The 17,754-nt window shown below is 44.0% G+C and overlaps 1 protein-coding gene across 14 annotated transcripts in view; it reads left to right on the top strand.

Annotated features, from left to right (window-relative positions):
* ITSN1 (intersectin 1) overlaps window positions 1–17,754 on the top strand; it is a 222,353-nt gene that overhangs the window by 138,042 nt on the left and 66,557 nt on the right. For all 14 annotated transcript variants that reach the window (XR_007914559.2, XR_011387720.1, XR_011387719.1 and 11 more), the window contains 4 exons: window positions 5,298–5,545; window positions 7,929–8,088; window positions 11,511–11,716; window positions 12,956–13,041. Coding sequence is in view for 11 of the 14 variants with exons in the window: in XM_051833603.2 (XP_051689563.1) it covers window positions 5,298–5,545; window positions 7,929–8,088; window positions 11,511–11,716; window positions 12,956–13,041 (700 nt within the window). In the remaining 3 variants the exon portion in view is untranslated. The remainder of the gene's footprint in view (window positions 1–5,297; window positions 5,546–7,928; window positions 8,089–11,510; window positions 11,717–12,955; window positions 13,042–17,754) is intronic.

The raw sequence follows: 17,754 nt of genomic DNA, 5'->3' as shown, positions 1-17,754 counted from the left end.
TTGGAGGGACAATTTGACATTCATAGCATACTGGAAGAACATAAGAAATGAGAAGACCCCTGTCTACCACTGTTTTGTTGAGGTTTATCTTTTTTTTTTAATTACTTTTTGCAATTCTTTAAAAAATATATTTATTTCAAGTTACAGAGAAGAAGAGGCAGAGAGAGAAAGAGAGAGGTCTTCCATCTGGGGGTTCACTCCCCAAATGGCAGCAAAGGCCAGAGCTGATCTGATCCCAAGCCTAGAGCCAGGGGCTTCTTCCAGGTCTCCCTCCCAGATGCGAGGGCCCAAGAATTGAAGCCATCTTCTACTGGTTTCCCAGACCATGACTGGATCAGAAGTAGAGCAGCCGGGACTCAAACTGGTGCCCATATAGGGTGCTGGCACTGCTGGCTGCAGCTTTATCCACCATGTCACACAGCACCGGCCCTAAGGTTTATCTTAAGACCACAGACGAATAATGCAAATGCTAGTCCTAGGATTGGTGTGAGATTGAGGACAACAGAATTGCTTAGGGGACTTCAAAAAATAATAACAAACATGCCCCCAGGGATTCTGGGAATTCAGGCGGTACACAGTATCCGGAAGTCTCTCCGGATGACTCTGTTAGGGAGTCAGTTTTGGAAAGCCAGCAATCTAACCTAATCCCCTTTTCCTGTCAGAAGGAATTCTAAATCATTTCTGGAAAATTTCCTCTTCAAAACATCCAAAGAATAAGAAACTTCTTTCACAGTTCTCAGCCATCAGCCGGTTAATTTATTCTGGGAATTGTTTATCTTTTAATTACTAGTTTTATAGCAATTTTTAACTCTTTTTTTTTTTCTATTTCTTCTCTTGATAGAGAATCTTTTTGATGTGTTCAGTGCATTTTCCTTACCTTCCTTAGATTTCCATGAATTTACCATTTGGGCTCTGCTTCTGTACTGTATAATACCACCACTGTTCCAAGGGACCAGTATACACAGATGATTACAGGGGTTAGTCCATTCTGGCTCACTGCCTGTGTATAATAAAGTTTTATTGGAACGGAGCCAGCCTCATTCATTCACATAGTGTCTGCAGTTGCTTTTTTGCTGCGGCAGATATGAACAGCTGCAACAGGAAAAATTTGCCAGCTCTGGGTTAGAGCTTTAGGAGAGTTATCATCCTCATCTAGGAGTGTGGAGGGAAACCTTCCGCGTCACGCAGGAAGTCCGCGCAACAGCTGCTGCCTGGCGCACTCCACACGTCCTCGGTAGCCACTCCCAGCTGCTCTGAGCACACCTTGCAACCCGTTTGTCCCATTCTTTGTCAAGCTCGTTGAGGGAAGAGGGAATTTCTGTTTGCCTCCTTTGTGTCAAGCTCAGAGCTTTTAGAAATATCAGTACTACCTGAGGCAGATGGCAAACATTGAGAAAGGGGACATAATACTATCAGGCTATAGCAAATAGACTTGAACCTGGAACAGATGGCTGTGAACATTTGAATGTTCCCCTGGAGACCTACAACGTGCTGTGTGTATTTGTTAGTATTTTGTAGACTAGCCTCGTGACACAGTCCAGAAATGTGATATCTAGGTGCGTTCTTCGTTTTGGTGAGTTCCACTAGAATTCTCCCCAGACACTCTGGGGTGTTGAAGTGGCCTGAGTAAATGAAACTATGTGAAATAAATAATAAACTGATCAGTAATAAGATCCTCCTTTATCTAAAAGTTCATATTATAGCCAGGTGATACAAATACCAGTTTGTGTGCCTAACTTCTTGGTCTGTCACCATCTTAAACGTTCCTAAAATTGGATAGGCAATTTGGGTAAAGTTTCCCAAATATAGGAAAAATATCTCTTATGTTTGCGTATTGACCTTTCTGCTTTTTTCTAAGTAGTTAATTTAATCTAGATGCTAAGAGTGAAATTTTATTATATGTTCTGAACCTTAAATAATAATTAAAATTAATAAATTATTAATTAAAATTAAGAATAAATTAAACTAATTGAGACTACTCTTTGGGCTGTTGTTGAGACCAGTGAATTTCCTGGGTTAGAAGTAAGACTCATTCACTGTTTGCAGAGATAAGAGGGTGAGGTGGCCCCTCCCCTGCTTCTGAGTGTACACAGTGCTTTGTGTCACATCTGGAGACAGGCCAGGCGTGACTCCTTAACTGGGTGGGAGCTAGACCTGCCCAAGGGGTGGGACATTTCCTCTGGGCTTAAGATCCTATTCCAGATGTCCATCAAAAGTCTTGTTAACCAGACAGATCCTGTTTCTTAAGGGGAACAGTCAATCATAAGACACAATTAAGTAAAGCAACTGACATTGATGATGTGCAAATTGGACAGAACTTAGGAGTTCCATGTTGGCGTTGATCAGGAATTGAGTTGAACCTCTAAGGGATTATTCTGGCAAGAAGAGAAACCTTGGTTCCAGGCAGGTCCCTAGAGCATGGAGCTTCCCTTACAGAATAGAGATTTGTCACCAAGAGTGAGGATAGAGACCAAACTTTTAGAACAGGACAAACACCCAAATAAGAGAACTACAGCAGAGTGGGACAGGTAGAAAAATGGCTGAAAGAAAAATCACTGAAGAGTTTTTATGTGCCAGTTTTCTAAATACAACAACCCTGAGAAGACAGGCATTCATCTTATCCTCATTATAGACATCTTAAACAAGGTACTAAGAGATTAAGCTACCCAAAATTGGAGTGAGTGTTTGGCTTGGCATGGTGGTTGAAGCATCCCATATTAGGGTGCCTGGGTTCGAGTCCTGGCCCCATTTCCAAGTCCATCTTTCTGCTTGTGCACATGCTGGGGGACAGCCCATAACGGCTCAAGTACTTGGATGACCTGGATTGAGTTCTTGGCTCCTGGCTTAGGCTTGGCCCAACCCTGGCTTTTGGGAACATTTAGTTAATAGATCAGTAGATGGAAGACCTCTCTCTGTCTCTGTCTCTCTCTATGTCTTTCTGTCTTTCAAATAAAAATTAAATTAAAAAAATTTAAATAATAACGTAAAATTGCCCAAAGCCAACCAGATGACTGGTAGAACTAGTGTTTAAGCTGAGATCATCCTACTCGCGAACCTTCTCCTTGACCATCACACTTCACATTCTTGGGGCTAAGTTATTGTGTGTTTGGCTTAAGCTCCTAACTCACCTCCTGCCTGACTTCTGCTTTGGTCCTAGAATGGGTGGGTTGAGGGTCCCTGGGAATGAACAAGCTTAAAGAAGCTGTTTCCAGCGTGGTGCAGCTGCAGTTAGAAGGGTCCATAATATCACCAATAAATACAAGGGAGGAAAGGCATCACGCCTTTTGCATGTAGCATAAAGAAGATTCAAGTGGAAAAAAATGTTACCTTAAATCCTCATCTGAAGAAGCAGTGTGGCTGCCCAGGAAAAGGAAAGCAGGGAAAAAACAGTGAGGGGTGTTGACTGGAAAATGGCTAATGCCGCCTCATGAGTGTGAGCAGAACGACAGAATTATACAGCGAAATGGCTTCTGTCCTGAGTGCCCATTCCTTAAGGTGTCACAGCCAGCAAACTGCTGAGTATTTTGTAAATAACATGTAGAATTAACTAGTGACTAGTAAGTCTATTCTACTTTCTCTATCCCTAGCGTTTATTCATGCAAATACACTATTCACTATTACTCTGCACTGTATACAGATATATGTTTAGTTTGTTTAATAGTTCCATCTGCTGGGTCACTCTCCAAATGGCCATAACGGCCAGAGCTGGGCCAATCTGAAGCCAGGAGCCAGGAGCTTCTTCGGGATCTCTCACATGAGTGCAAGGGCTCAAGGACTTGGGCCATCTTCCACTGCTTTCCCAGGCCATAGCAGAGAGCTGGATTGGAAGTAATGAGCTCGGGGAACTCGAACCGGCACCCATATGGGATGCTGGCACTGCAAGCAGTAGCTTTACCCACTACGCCACAGTGCTGGCTCCCATTTGTGCAATTTCTAAAAGCCAACATTAATGTCCAGTGGCAGTGTTCTAGGTTTTTACCTCCTTAGGCAGTGTGTGAAGAGATAAAAATAGGTAAGTCCCCTGAGAGGTCCTTGTTTGACTTACAGTAATGAAGGTATTTTTCCAGTAGTGAATTTAATTATCCCCCGGAGCCATCCTCCTGTTGCTTATAAAATAGTGCGAGTAATTTGAAAAGATAAGTAGAAGCATTGTGGACATTTTGAATGATCCTGTTGTCCAAATTAAAATAAAATGCAAACACTTAGTGTAGTAAATAGAAGTAGCCTTTATGTGTATATGTGTTTTTGTTTGTTTAGTTGTTTTTTTTTTTTTTTTTAAGATTTATATTATTTGAAAGGCAGTGTTAGAGAAGGAGAGATAGAAAGAGAGACATCTTCCATCTACTGGTTCACTCCCCAAATGTCCACAATGACCACGGTTGGGCCAGGCTGAAGCCAGGAGCTTCTTACAGGTCTCCCATGTGGGTGCCAGAGCCCAAGGACTTGGGCCATCCTCTGCTGCTTTCCCAGGCCACCAGCAGGGAGTTGGATGGGAAATGGACCAGCCAGGACTTGAACTGGTGCCCATATCGATGTTGGCCCTGCAGGCCATGGCTTAACCTTCTGCACCACAGCGCCAGTCCCCTCTGTGCCATTTTAAACTGGAGAATTATATTCTCATATGTACTTTTGTGAATAGCAGTTAAATTTGTACAACAGGAAACTGTAAGATCTTAGTAAAATTGATTACTGCTGTAATTAACCCCTTCGTTGACATTCACATCATGTATCTGTGGAGCACTTAAATGGCTACACCTATCAGTCAGCTTTGCTTCCTGTGGAAACCACCTAAGGCTTGTTTGTATCTTCCTTGTCTCTCTGCTGAATAAATACTACTTAGTTACTAGATGGTTTTAGAGTACTAAATTTATATTGATTGCGCCCTTTTGTTGCAACTTCAAATAATAAACCCAAGACAAATTCATCTTTCTTTTATTAGTCAAATTATTTTTAATAATTATATGACTTCCTGAGTGATGAATGCTATCAGATCCACTGTCCAATTCAAAATAACTCTGAAAACTTAGACTGTCTGTCCAGGTACTTCTGGCACTTTGTCTTGATTGTCAAAAAAAAGTACCAAGAATTAGAACTTGAATTGTTGTGCTTGCTGTTTTCCCACGATTAATGTTTACAGAGCATTTTTCCAGACATTTAGATGAGGATGGAAACATTTCTGTGCTGTGTGTCAGTCAAAACAGGGAGGAGGCTTGGGGCTTTGTTATGGTGGGTGCTGTTTGCTGTGTTCCGGGGTGGATTTAGTTCCACTTAGATGTTGTGACTTGTCTTTCCCACAGGTGGATGAAAGCCAAACTGGAGAACCGGGATGGCTTGGAGGAGAATTAAAAGGAAAAACAGGATGGTTCCCTGCAAACTATGCAGAGAAAATACCAGAAAACGAGGTTCCCACTCCAGCCAAACCAGTGACTGATGCCACATCTGCCCCTGCCCCAAAACTGGCTCTGCGTGAGACGCCTGCCCCTTCAGTGGTGAGCTCTTCCGAGCCCTCCACCACCCCCAACAACTGGGCCGACTTCAGCTCCACGTATGTGTGACATCCTGTTTCTGATGCTTTTTAAATATCAATTCAGGAATCATTTTTCCTCTCTCTGTGTCTTTATGGTGTGGTTGTCTCTCCGTGTTAAGGAAGCTGGCTTGTTCCTATTACCCTCTCTCTCATTGTCTCCCAGGAAGATTGTGTATTACATTCTCTGAACTGGATCTAATGGAATCATTGCCCAACTATGGTTTAACCCTGGCACAAAATATACTCTGTTATCTTGTTTCATTCTGTAATCTGTGTATCTCTTTCATTTTTCTGGATGAAATGGAGACATACAGTTTCCTACCACAGTTGGCCCTCCTCATCTGTGGATTCAACCAACTGCTGAGCCAAAATGGTCAGGAAAAAGCATTTTGTTAGCACTGAACACATACCGACTTTTATCTCATCATTACTCCCTAAACAACACAGTATAGCAATATTACCATAGCATTTACATTTCCTTAGGCATTATAAATAATCTAGAGCTGATTTGAAGCATACGGAAGAATGTGTGTAGGTTCTGTATAAATACTACTTGAGCGCCTGCAGATTTCGGCGTCCACAGGGGTCCTGGAACCAATCTCCCACGGATACCGAGGGAACACTGTCATCTGTTTTGACATCCATGTCTGTCAGCAAATATTCCAAGTCATTTCCTGCATGAATTTAAATAGGACTCTCTTGCTGGGCAGAAACAGAAATTGCATTCAGTCATGTGGTTTTGAATAAGATAGCTGTTTCCTCTCAGGCTTTCGATTTTCATTAGTCTTGTGCAAGTGTACAGTGGAGTGACGAGGTGCGTGTCCTTGACCGCTGTTATTTAGCAAAACAGCAAAGAAGTAGAGGTTTGAAATGACAGAGGAGCCTGCTGTCCAGACCTCTAGTTACAGGGCCATGACCTAGATGTGTAGTTGCCTGAAACTAGTTGAAACCAGTATGCAAATAAGAGTGATTTGAGTGAGAAGTGCTTGGGGGTGGGGGAGGATTTCTCTTCAAATCTAATCATCTTTCAGAAGAAACCAGTTGAAGTTAAGGAATCAAAATGTATTGCAGGAGAAGGGTCAGGTGGGACAAATAGAGGGAAGAAAGGAGAATGACTAGCAGGGGCAGGAGGAAGTGGAGGAGAGGATTTGAGGATAGCCAGTTTTTCATACTTAGAGTTTCATATCAGAGGTTGAAAGCCATAAAGATCCTCGCTATATAAAGTTTGCTTTTAAAAAACAGTCGCCTCCCATTAGCAGGACTTCCAAGTCAAAACTGTCCCTTCCTCTTTTGATCTCGATTGAGAAGTTATAACTTTCTAACCTGAAGCTTAGCCTGAAATAGAAGAGTAATACCATGTTTTCCAGGATTTGTTTTTGCTGTGGATTAAATTAGTAGGACATTCTTCCTCAATAAATGTGTAGTGTGCAGTTCTCCTGCTATAATTATGGACATTTTATTTTCCAAACCAAAAATCAGAGTGTGTGCTCTAACAGAGCAGTTGTTTTGATTTTTTTTCCAGTTGTGTTTACGTGTCTTACAAAGATGTAAACACAAAAATTGCGTTTAGATCTGCACTCGCACAGATGCGTTTGTCTAAAATTGTAATATCACAAAATCACAAAATTAGAACTATCTCCCTAAGATCCAAGACAACTGGTTGCTGTAAGGATGCCCCTGCCAATGACCAGACATCCAGGTGTCTGCCCTAGGGTGGACGGAGAAAGAAGAGGTGCTGGGAAGCCTTGGCTGTGGTGCTGTTTTCCTAACTTCTTCATTCCTCAGTTGTCACTGCTGACGGTAATGATCATGTAAGGAGGGTCCCGCACAGCGAAACAAAAAAGGGGCAGAGTATCGTTCCTGTTTTACCCATGAGGAAGCCAGGAGTCAGAGAGACTGCTTTAGTTTGCTAAATGGCCTTTGCTAATGTCGAAGCTCAGACTGAATCCTAAGCCCAGGGCTCTTTCCTCTCTTCCTTGTTCTTTAACTGTAGAGAGCTGCAGAAATGGGGCAGGCACTCAGCTCAGCGTGTCAGACTCTGCTTGGGTTGCCCACATCCCATGAGAAAACTTCCATTCAAGCCCAAGCTCTCTTCCCCTCCAGCTTCCTGCTCATGCACACCCTGGGAGGTGGCAGGTGATGCGTCCCTGTCACCCATGGGGGAGATCCTGATTGAGTTCCGAGCTTCTGGCTTTGGACTGGCCCAGTTCCAGCTGTCGTGAACGTTTGGAGAGTAAACCAGGGGCTACGTCTCTGACTTTCTGTGTCTGTCTCTCTGCTTTTAAATAAATAAACAGGAAATCCTGGATTTGTGTTTACACGGGCTCACTGAGCACTGAACTCTGGGTGGAAAGCTTTCGGAAGTGCGTTACCATTGATGGTGGTGTACTTTTCCTTCCAGGTGGCCCAGCAGCACGAATGAAAAACCAGAAACGGATAACTGGGATGCGTGGGCAGCCCAGCCTTCGCTCACTGTCCCCAGCGCCGGCCAGTTAAGGCAGAGATCGGCCTTTACTCCAGCCACAGCCACCGGCTCCTCCCCTTCTCCTGTGCTAGGCCAGGTAAGGGCAGTCGGTGCCCTGCAGCCAGCAGGTGCTTGTTGGTGCTGCCGTTCAGAAGTCAGCTCTGCTCTGTGCTTCTGGGATGGCTTTATCACAAGGGGTCCGGGAGTCTGAAATGCGCTGGGAAGGACCAGCGTTCAGAAGGGGGAGTCGACCCTTCCTGAGCTGATCAGGGCAGCCCTGCCCAGTGGTAAGGGTCGTACTGGAAAATGCAGAGGGCTAGCATTTCAGGCAGAAGCAGTGAGGAGGGGCTTTAAAGCAGAAAACCCAAGCGTGTGCATGGAAAATCACGTTCATTCCCTTGGCCAGGCCATTGATCACTGGAAAACAAACCGGGGAGCTCTGAAATACCCTGCAAAGATAAAGGAGTGAAATTAATCAGTTCAGCCAAGCAGGATATGCCCATCCGGGGGGCTCTTAGAGGGTCCGGGCAGTTTCTGTCTGGGAGCACCCAGACTGCGGCAGACACTGGGCAGATTCAGCTGGAGACGATGATGCAGGGAGATGAGAGTGAGGACCAGTGGGCAGCATCACTGTTGTTCAGGGTGCAGGTGATGAGCACCAGGGAAGACCTGGGCCCAGGTGGGTTCATAGTCCCGAGCAGGGTGGAAGCAGTGGGTGTAGAAGAGGAGCACACATGAGGGAGGCTGCAGAGGAGAAACAGCAGAATGGCCTCTCCGGGCCCGTACCAGCCAACAGGAAAGGAAGGGGGTCTGGGAGTGAGAAGGGGGTTCCACCTGGAAGGTAAAGAAACAAGGAACAGAGAAAGAAAAATCAATTATTAGTTAGAGGCAGGAGTAGGTTCTGCACATGTTAAGGTTAAGGTGGAAACAGGACATGCAGGTAGTCCTGCCAGGCATGCTGTTGGAGCACAGAGCTGGGGGGTGGAAGAGAGGACAAGACCTGCATTATATGAGTATAGGGGAGCCGCCTCCCTGGAGAACACAAATCCGAGGACCCGTGTGAGGTCATAAAGGAGAGGTAACAGGGGAAGAAGAGGAGCTGTGTCATGGAGGTGTTGCACCTCTCTCAGCTCAGTGTATAGCACGGGTCATGTGTCCCGTAAATATGACTGTGTGATGGAGGAGGTATGGGGATAAGAATACTTGTGGAGGTGGGAATTGTGTCCAGAAAGAGAGAGGTTGTTCTTATTATTATGGGCTATGGTCAAGGCAAGGAGTAGACCATTCAGTGCAGCAAGTAAAATGTCTTCATGACCTGAGATAGGGTAGGATGAAACCAGGTTGGAAGAGCAGGACAGGGGGAAATGAGAGAGGGCGCAGAATGGAGGCAGGGTGATGGGAAAGGCACAAGACACAAGACACAAGAAAGCTTGTCACCAGTAGGGAAAGGCATCAAAAACTCAAGTATCAGGAAATGTAATTGGTGTAAGGTGGGTCCAACATGAAACACACAGCAAAGACAGACGGGACTGGTTTTCTTCCAGATGAGGAGGGGGAAGCGAAATGGGAGAAGATGCAGTGGAGAAAGAGGGTCTGGTTGGGCTACCTGGTGTCACTGTCGGTGAGGACAGACTCCTGGGGGCCTGTGGAGTGTAGACTGGGTTTAGGAGTAGGTAAATTAGGAATTTGACAAAGAAGAACAAGAAATGACATGGCTGAACTTAACCTGATTCCGTAACTCATCTTTGCATGTTGTCTCTGCTTTCTTTGGCAATATCTCATAGCTGGGAATTAGTAAAATAGCATCTACTGCTGTTACTACTACTGTCTTAGCAGTGCTGTGCATAGGTTTAGCCCAACTTAATTAACGAGCATCCCTGTCTCACAGATGTGCGAACTGAAGTTTAAAGAAATTAAGCAGTTGTTGGCATCACAAAATTAGAGAGAGATCTGGGATTCAGACCCAGACCAGGCTGGAGTCAATAGCGCCCAGGCAGGGACAAGTGACCAAGAGGGTTAGACAGGCAGAAGAACCATGGGATCAGCAGCCACGCAGGCATGAGGTTCCTGTGAAAGGTCAAAATTAGAAGGCAAAGAATATTTGATCCTGGGGATGTCTGAAATCCAGAGAAACCTTCTCAGTGCTCTGAGGGTCTGGGGGGAAAGTACAGCTGAAATGGAGCAAGTGAGGGTGTTGGGTCTAAGAAAGCAACAACCTAAGAAGAACAGGTTTTAGAGGCTGCCAGCGTAGATGCTGAGCCTATTGGACCAGCTGTGAATCCTCCATTGACCTCACATAATCACAGCTTAATGTCAGTATAACTCTAGAAGGCAAGTATAAATTGGCTCTGAATTAACTCTCTCTGGGCATTTTCCTGAGTTTCTGTCCATTTGCAGATACAGTTGGAAACTGACATTGTTTTGTGTGCTTTCTGATGTGTTAATGGTCTTATGCTGTGGTTTTCAAAAGGATAATCAATGCCTCCCCCTGCCTTTCCAGCCTCACCTCCTACCACACCCTTCCCTGAGACTAGGCCACCCGCAGCCCCGGATTGTGCTCCTCTTCCCGGATCCTTTGCAGTGTACCACCTCAAAGCCTTGCCCTGTGCTGTGCCCTCGGCCTGGAGTACCCTTCCTCCGAAGCCTTAGCTATCAAAATCCTCATCCTGCAAGGCTCAGCTCAAATGCTGCCTCGTCCTCTGTGAAATGTGCCCTGATCTCCCCGGGCAGGTTCCATCCTTCCCTTCTCCCTGCTCCCACGTTGAATACCTGCAACCTTTTAGTAGCTTATTTCATCCTGCCGAGTGATGTACTTGGTTGTCTTTATCTGTTTCTTCTCCCTGAGCTGTGAGTTGCTTGCTAATGATACCATACTGTCCATTTTTTCACATTGCACTTTGGCTAATAAAGTACATTACCCTAAAGTTTTTTGGGGGAGGCAGAGATGGTGTTTTGTTCAGCTTTATAATCTCACATTAATTTGCATATAGATGTACAAGAAATGGCAATTACAATGAATTTCTGCTATTCAAACTCCTGTTTCTCTAAAAAGGAGCTAAAGCAAGCATGATCCAGTATAGGGCCTTTGTCCCTGTGTCCACCTAACCTGAACTATCAGTTAATTATCTCATGAAATTTCATGACATTTCTCCTCCACTGAAAACCCAAATCAGATTGAAAATGGGGGTGGGGGGTACCCGGGACCTCTTAAGAGTGAAAATAGACTCAGAATGTAAAAGGCACACAACCAGATGCAACCGAATAAATATGGCCCCCTGGCTTGTTTGAATAGAGAGTTCTAGATGTCCAGACAATGGCTTTGTGAATAGGCTGTCAGGTTTTTGCCTCCACTCCTGGAGATAAACAGTGAGCATCTAGCACTCAGGCCATGCTGAGACAGGGTCCTTTGTAGCCGTGTGTGCCCACGGCTTTTGGAGAAGAGGTGCCAGTGTTCGCTTCTGCCTTAATTGGTCACAAATCACAATGTAATGAGAGGTCCTTTATGTTATTCCACACAAGGGTGAAAAGGTGGAGGGCCTACAAGCACAAGCCCTGTATCCTTGGAGAGCCAAAAAAGACAACCATTTAAATTTTAACAAAAATGATGTCATCACCGTCCTGGAACAGCAAGACATGTGGTGGTTTGGAGAAGTTCAAGGTCAGAAGGGTTGGTTCCCCAAGTCTTACGTGAAACTCATTTCAGGGCCCATAAGGAAATCTACAAGGTATTTTTGTGTTTATCTGCTTCTATTTGATGAAAATGTTATTGGGCATTAAATTGTTGTTTGTGCTTGTTAAGATTCACATATGATAGGAGTTGCAGGATTATTTTATTCTATCTTCTGGATCATTCACCTGCAGAATTTGCAGAATATGAAATAAAAATGGAGCCTCTTGCAAATAAGTGTTCATTTTTTCTTCCTCTGTGGAAGCCTGTCCATCTTGTTTTCCTTGATTACTTATGCGGGAAGGAATTGTACTCTGAGACCTGAAGCATTCGGTTGGAAATTGTGGTTTGTCTTTATGCTCAGCACCCAGTATCATACCAGATATATATATATATACACATATATATATATATGTGTATATATATATACACACCTAGAAACCCAAAGCATTTGGGGAAGTAAGTGGAAGAATGAATGATCTTTTTCACTTGGGTCTTATTAGCGCACAAAACCTTAACAAAGTGGGTTGTTTAATTATTCCAGGCAAGTAAAGATATTGCAGAAAGTTCATGGAAAGTAGAATTGAAGAATGAGTTTATTTTGTGGCCGGTGCTATGGTGCAGTGGGTTAAAGCCCCAACCTGCAGTGCTGGCATCCCATATGGGTCCTGGATCAAGTCCCTGCTGCTCCATTTCTGATCCAGCTCCCTGCTAATGGCACCTGGGAAAGCAACAGAGAGTGGCCCAACTCCTTGGGCCCCTGCACCCACCTGGGAGACCCAGAAGCTCCTGGCTCCTAGCTTCGGATCAGCTCAGCTCTAGCTGTTGCAGCCATTTGGGGAGTGAGCCAGCACATGAAAGACTCTTTCTCTGTAACTGTCTTTCAAGTAAATAAAATAAATCTTTTTTTTAAAAAAAAAGTTTATTTTGGTGCAAGGAATTTTTTTTTGAAATCCATGCAGTAATGGGCATTTTCCATGAACTTTTTGAATAGCTCTCATAAAGCTGTTCAAAACAAATTATGAGCTTTAAGAAGATAAAAATAGTAAAAATTATTTGATAACTATCTGAAATTGAGGAATACATATAGCCTTTGTGCCCAGCCTGACAAAGTGCTGAAAATAAGAATGGAACTTAGAGTCTCGACTCTACAGCACCTTATTCTGGGTTTTTGTCTTGGCTAAGTATGGCTATGTGAGCTGGAGAGATTGTTCAGAGTTTTAAAAAGAAGAGTGTTATTTGTGCTGTTTTCTTTTTAAGTAAAGGATTAAAATGCTGTTTTGTACCCGTCTTTCAGCATGGAGTCTGGTCCTTCAGAAAGTCCCGCCAGCCGAAAAAGAGGAGCTTCCCCGGCCGCGAAGGCCACGGCCGCTTCGGGAGAAGGTGAGGACCCAAGCCACCTTATGCTCTGTAGAAGGGGCAGGGTGGTGCGTAATACCAGCAGTGAACCTTGGAAATGAGATCGGACTTCGCTTGAAAATAAAACACACTAACTTAGGACCAGTATGTGGAAACTCTCCTTAAGGAACAGTGAAAGCTTAGTACTTTACAAAACCAAATACTTTATGGAGACTCTCAGGGTACCATTAGACACACTGTTGACTAAAAACTACACTTTCTAGTTATATTTGGTCATAAGCCCTTTGGCTTTTGAAAGAGGTCCATTCAGTTCACCGTGGATCAAGTTTTCTGAGCATCTTTATAGCTGAACTGTGGTCACTGCTTGGCCTAACCTGGTCTCTTCTGACTCACATGCATAAATATTTATATCTAGAACTAAGTGCCCAGTCCCATAAAGTTCTCACAGCGAAATGAGTGCTGTCTGTGCCACCCCAAATGAACAGAACGTAGTTTCTATCCTCCCTCTAGGTCTGAAAATCCATCAAGTGTTTATTGTGTAAATGATCAATTGCTATCTTTCCTGATCTTTTAATAGCATGATCCTAAATATTACATGGATACCAGTATATAGTAGGAATTATTTTATTTAAGTTTTTTAAAAGGGAACCAAACCTAATTTAGGTCCCACTGGTAAAAATCTTTCTATTCAGCACAGTCATTATCATAGTAATCAGTGAAGAATGCGGTCTGCATCAGACACGTTTTTTATGTAGAAGTCTGAACAGTGTTTGTAGGAAACAGATGTCGGAACTAACCAATTGTACAGTAATTTTTCATGGATGTGTAGCATAAATTATGAAGTAGAATGTTTAGTTTTTGCCATAAGATTGTTACATTCTATAGAAACTTTGCCTGATGAAAAATAGAATTATCAAAACAGTTATTTCAATGGAGACTGCAAAGATGAAGGTTTCATGGTATTTCAGCTTCATAGTAACAATGTTCATTGTTTTTCAAGCAGATTTTTTTTAAAAAAAGATTTAGTAATTTGAAAGGCAGAATTAGAAGGAGGGAAGGAGAGAGAAAAGAGAAAGATCTTCCATCCACTGGTTCACTCTGCAAATGGCTGCAACAGCCAGAGCTGGGCCAGGCCAGGCCAGGCCAGGCCAGGGTCTCCCATGGGTGGCAGGGGCCCGAGTCCTTGGGTTGTCTTTCAGCGCCTTTCCAGGTGCATTAGGAGGGAGCTGAATCAGAAGTGGAGCAGCCAGAACATGAACCAGTGCTCATATGGGATGCCAGCTGCAGTATTACAGGCAGCAGCTTAACCCGCTGTGCTACCATGCTGGCCCCAAGAGGAATATTTTTTTTAAATAAAAAATATTTTTGCCAAGAAGGTATATCTATAGAATGTCTAATCACAAACGCATCATTTTTGTACATCCAGGTTTTGCTGTTAGTGTAGTTTTCTGTATCTACTCTCGTGATGTGATGACAAAAAGCCCTTTAAATATGACATGAGTAGTCAGCATAATAGAAAGTGAATTCTGACCCTGACCCCAAAATAACAGCAGAGCTTCCATGTGTTACATCCAGTCTTGCTGGAGGGCTGGAGTTTGTGTCCTGTCTCTGCCACCTAATAACTACTGGATCTTGGGTCACACCTTTGCTTCCTCAGCCATGTAGTGGGCATGATATCCACCTCTTAGGTGGGGAATTATTACCAGAGTCATGTTTTCGAAGGAAGCCCAGTCAATGCTGTGTTTGTTTCCTTTTTTGCTTCATTTGCTGGATTACTGGTAGGTCCACCTACAGCAGTGAGTGTTCTCATCAGAAAGCAAAGTGGAGGAACGTTTGCTTTGAAGCATGTATCAAGACCTTGACCCTAACTAGGTCCCAGATGAACCCAACACCCTTCAAAAAGTTCCCAGATCATGGGTTCAAAAAATTTGAAATCTATGCATAGTTTTTTCATACATAATGCACGTAATCCATTAATTTTTTAATTCTTTTTTTTGAAGACTTTATTAATTTATTTAAGAGGTAGAGTTACAGACAGAGAGAGGGAGAGACAGAGATTAAGGTCTTCCATCCACTGGTTCACTCCCTAAATGGCTGCAATGGCTGGAGCTGAGCCAATCTGAAGCCAGGAGTCAGAAGCTTCTTCTGGGTCTCCCATGCAGGTGCAGGGGCCTACGGATTTGGGCCATCTTCCACTGCTTTCCCAGGGCATAGCAGAGAGCTGAATCAGAAGTGGAACAGCTGGGTCTCAAACTGGTTTCCATGTGGAATGCCAGCACTGCAAGCGGTGGCTTTACCTGCTATGCCACAGCACCTCCCCCTCCACTAACTTCTTAAAGATCCTTCATATACTTAACACTGGGCAACAAAATAGAGTTTAATTCAGGTCTTAGTTGATATTTACGATATCTGTTTTGAAATGACTTGAGTGTTAGAATTATTAATAAATAATACTGACATTATGGAGTCAATGGGCGAGACAGTTGCATTAGAGCCATTTCCATATATTAGTGAGGCATACTGCAGAGTATAATCAGGTTTAAAGAAAAGCCCAGATTAATTAGGTTTGCAATTTGGTAGTTCTGAAGTTACTGGCTTGGAAGTGGCAGGTGCCCTCTGGAAGATATCCCCTGAAAGAGTGGTGTGGGACCCTGTGAACATCCCTCCTTGTGTTTTGGGGTCCATGGTCAGCCAGAGCCCCTCGGATGGGCCGGCAAGGCCTCCCAGTCGTTCCACTCCTTCCTTTTTCATCTTGCAGCCTTAAGTTCAGCCAGAGTTCATGTTTCTAGTTTCCTAAGCATTTCGCATGGTGCTTCCAATTTTGGATCCATTTTAAAGAAAGTGACTTTTTTTTTTTTTTTTAAGTTGAAGAAGCACTGAAAAAATTATTGATTGCCAAGGATCCTACCTGAAATGGGAAACCAGGAACTGAAGAACAGCAGGGAACAAAATGAAAAGGGAGGAGTCAGAACATTGAGAAATCAGGGAAATGGGTGTGTTAATGAGGAAAGAACACCCTCTCCAAAGTTGCCAAGTTTTGATCTCCTTGTGTGTTCACCGGAGGTGTGTGTCCCCGGCACTGGAGGGTGATAAGAGAGTCCTGCGTTTTCCCTCGCAGGTTTGGATGAGCTCGTATTTGCTGTGGGGCCCGGAGTCGCCACTGGCATTGGCAGCAGGCACAGGTCAACTCTGGAAGTCGAAGTTGGACCCTCGCGGGGTGCTTGCTGCCCATGTCAGCACAGCGTTAGGGGTTTTATTTTTGTGTGTGCTTATTTTAGTTTGCTTTATTGCCACCTTCGGAAGCTCCTAAAATTGGCCTGTGGAGTTCTCCATTCTAAATGTCTGCCTGTTCTTCAACATCAGACTGCATGTAAGGACTACCCTCTGATGCATAGTGAGAAATACACATCATCCATGATAAAGTGAACTCTGTGTAGACGATACAAAGGCTTAGGGTAAAGGAAGGAAAAGTGTGCATCTTTCTGTAAATTTCTCATTCTGTCACTGGAGTCGTGTGTGGGATTTTGTGTCTAGTGATATTTCTGAGAGTACGGCTTGGTGCTAAGCCTTAGTAATGCAAGAATTCTGCTTCTAATTTTAAAAGAAACATGCTTTTCAAGTTCAAGAACATTGATCCCTTTTTTTAAAAAAAAATGTATTTATTTACCTGAGAGATAGAATTACAGACAGAGAGAGGGATAGACAGAGAGGTCTTCCATCTGCTGGTTCACTCCCCTGATGGCCACAGTGGCTGGAGCTTTGCCGATCCAAAACCAGGAGCCAGGAGCTTCCTCCGGGTCTTCCACATGGGTGCAGAGGCACAAGCACTTGGGCCATCTTCTACTGTTTTCCCAGGCTACAGCAGAGAGCTCAATCAGAAGAGGAGCACCCAGGACTCAAACTGGCGTCCATGTGGGATGCCAGCACCGCAGGCAGAGGATTAACCTATGCCATGGCACTGGCTCCAAGAACATTCATTCTTATCCTTTAAGACTAAGTATCACTGGGGCCAGCGCTGTGGTGCAGCAGGTTAAAACCCTGGCCTGAAGCACCAACATCCCATATGGGCACCACTTTTAGTCCCGGCTGCTCCAGTTCCGATCCAGCTCTCTGCTATGGCCTGGGAAAGCAGTAGAAAATGGCCCAAGTCCTTGGGCCCCTGCACCCATATGGGAGACCTGGAAGAAGCTCCAGGCTCCTGGCTTTGGACCAGCGCAGCTCTGGCCCTTGTAGCCATCTGGGGAGTGAATCAGCAGATGGAAGACCTCTCTCTCTGTCTCTACCTCTCTCTGTAACTCTGTCTTTCAAATAAATAAAATAAATCTTTTTTAAAAAAGACTAAATGTCATGAATAATAAAATGTAATAAACTGTGATTTGAGTTTTTCACTTGTTGAGAAAGGCTTGAATATTTGCTGGGATTGGGTAGACATTGCTGTTATCATCAATCCCCTCCACTTGTCTGTACCCTGGCAAGTAGCTGCCCATTTTAACTGTATAATCTGAATGTTTTATTTTGAGTTCTAACATCATTCTACCTTCTGTGCAATATGGCCCAATGGGACATGGGTTTTCACTCAGGCACTTAAGTAATGAAAAATGTGTCTTATCTATCCCAAAATGTCCTCAAATGGTGATGTGGTACTCGAAAACTGAAATGCAGATTTTTGGTGTACACACCAAGAACCTGCATGTGAACACCCTGCCCCTGTACTCAATAAATGTTAAAGTAAAAATG

This window comes from Oryctolagus cuniculus, chromosome 4, assembly GCF_964237555.1.
Source record: "Oryctolagus cuniculus chromosome 4, mOryCun1.1, whole genome shotgun sequence".
Taxonomy (NCBI): Eukaryota; Metazoa; Chordata; class Mammalia; order Lagomorpha; family Leporidae; genus Oryctolagus; species Oryctolagus cuniculus.
The sequence above is the reverse complement of the archived record's forward strand: the minus strand, read 5'-3'. Positions and strand labels throughout refer to the sequence as shown.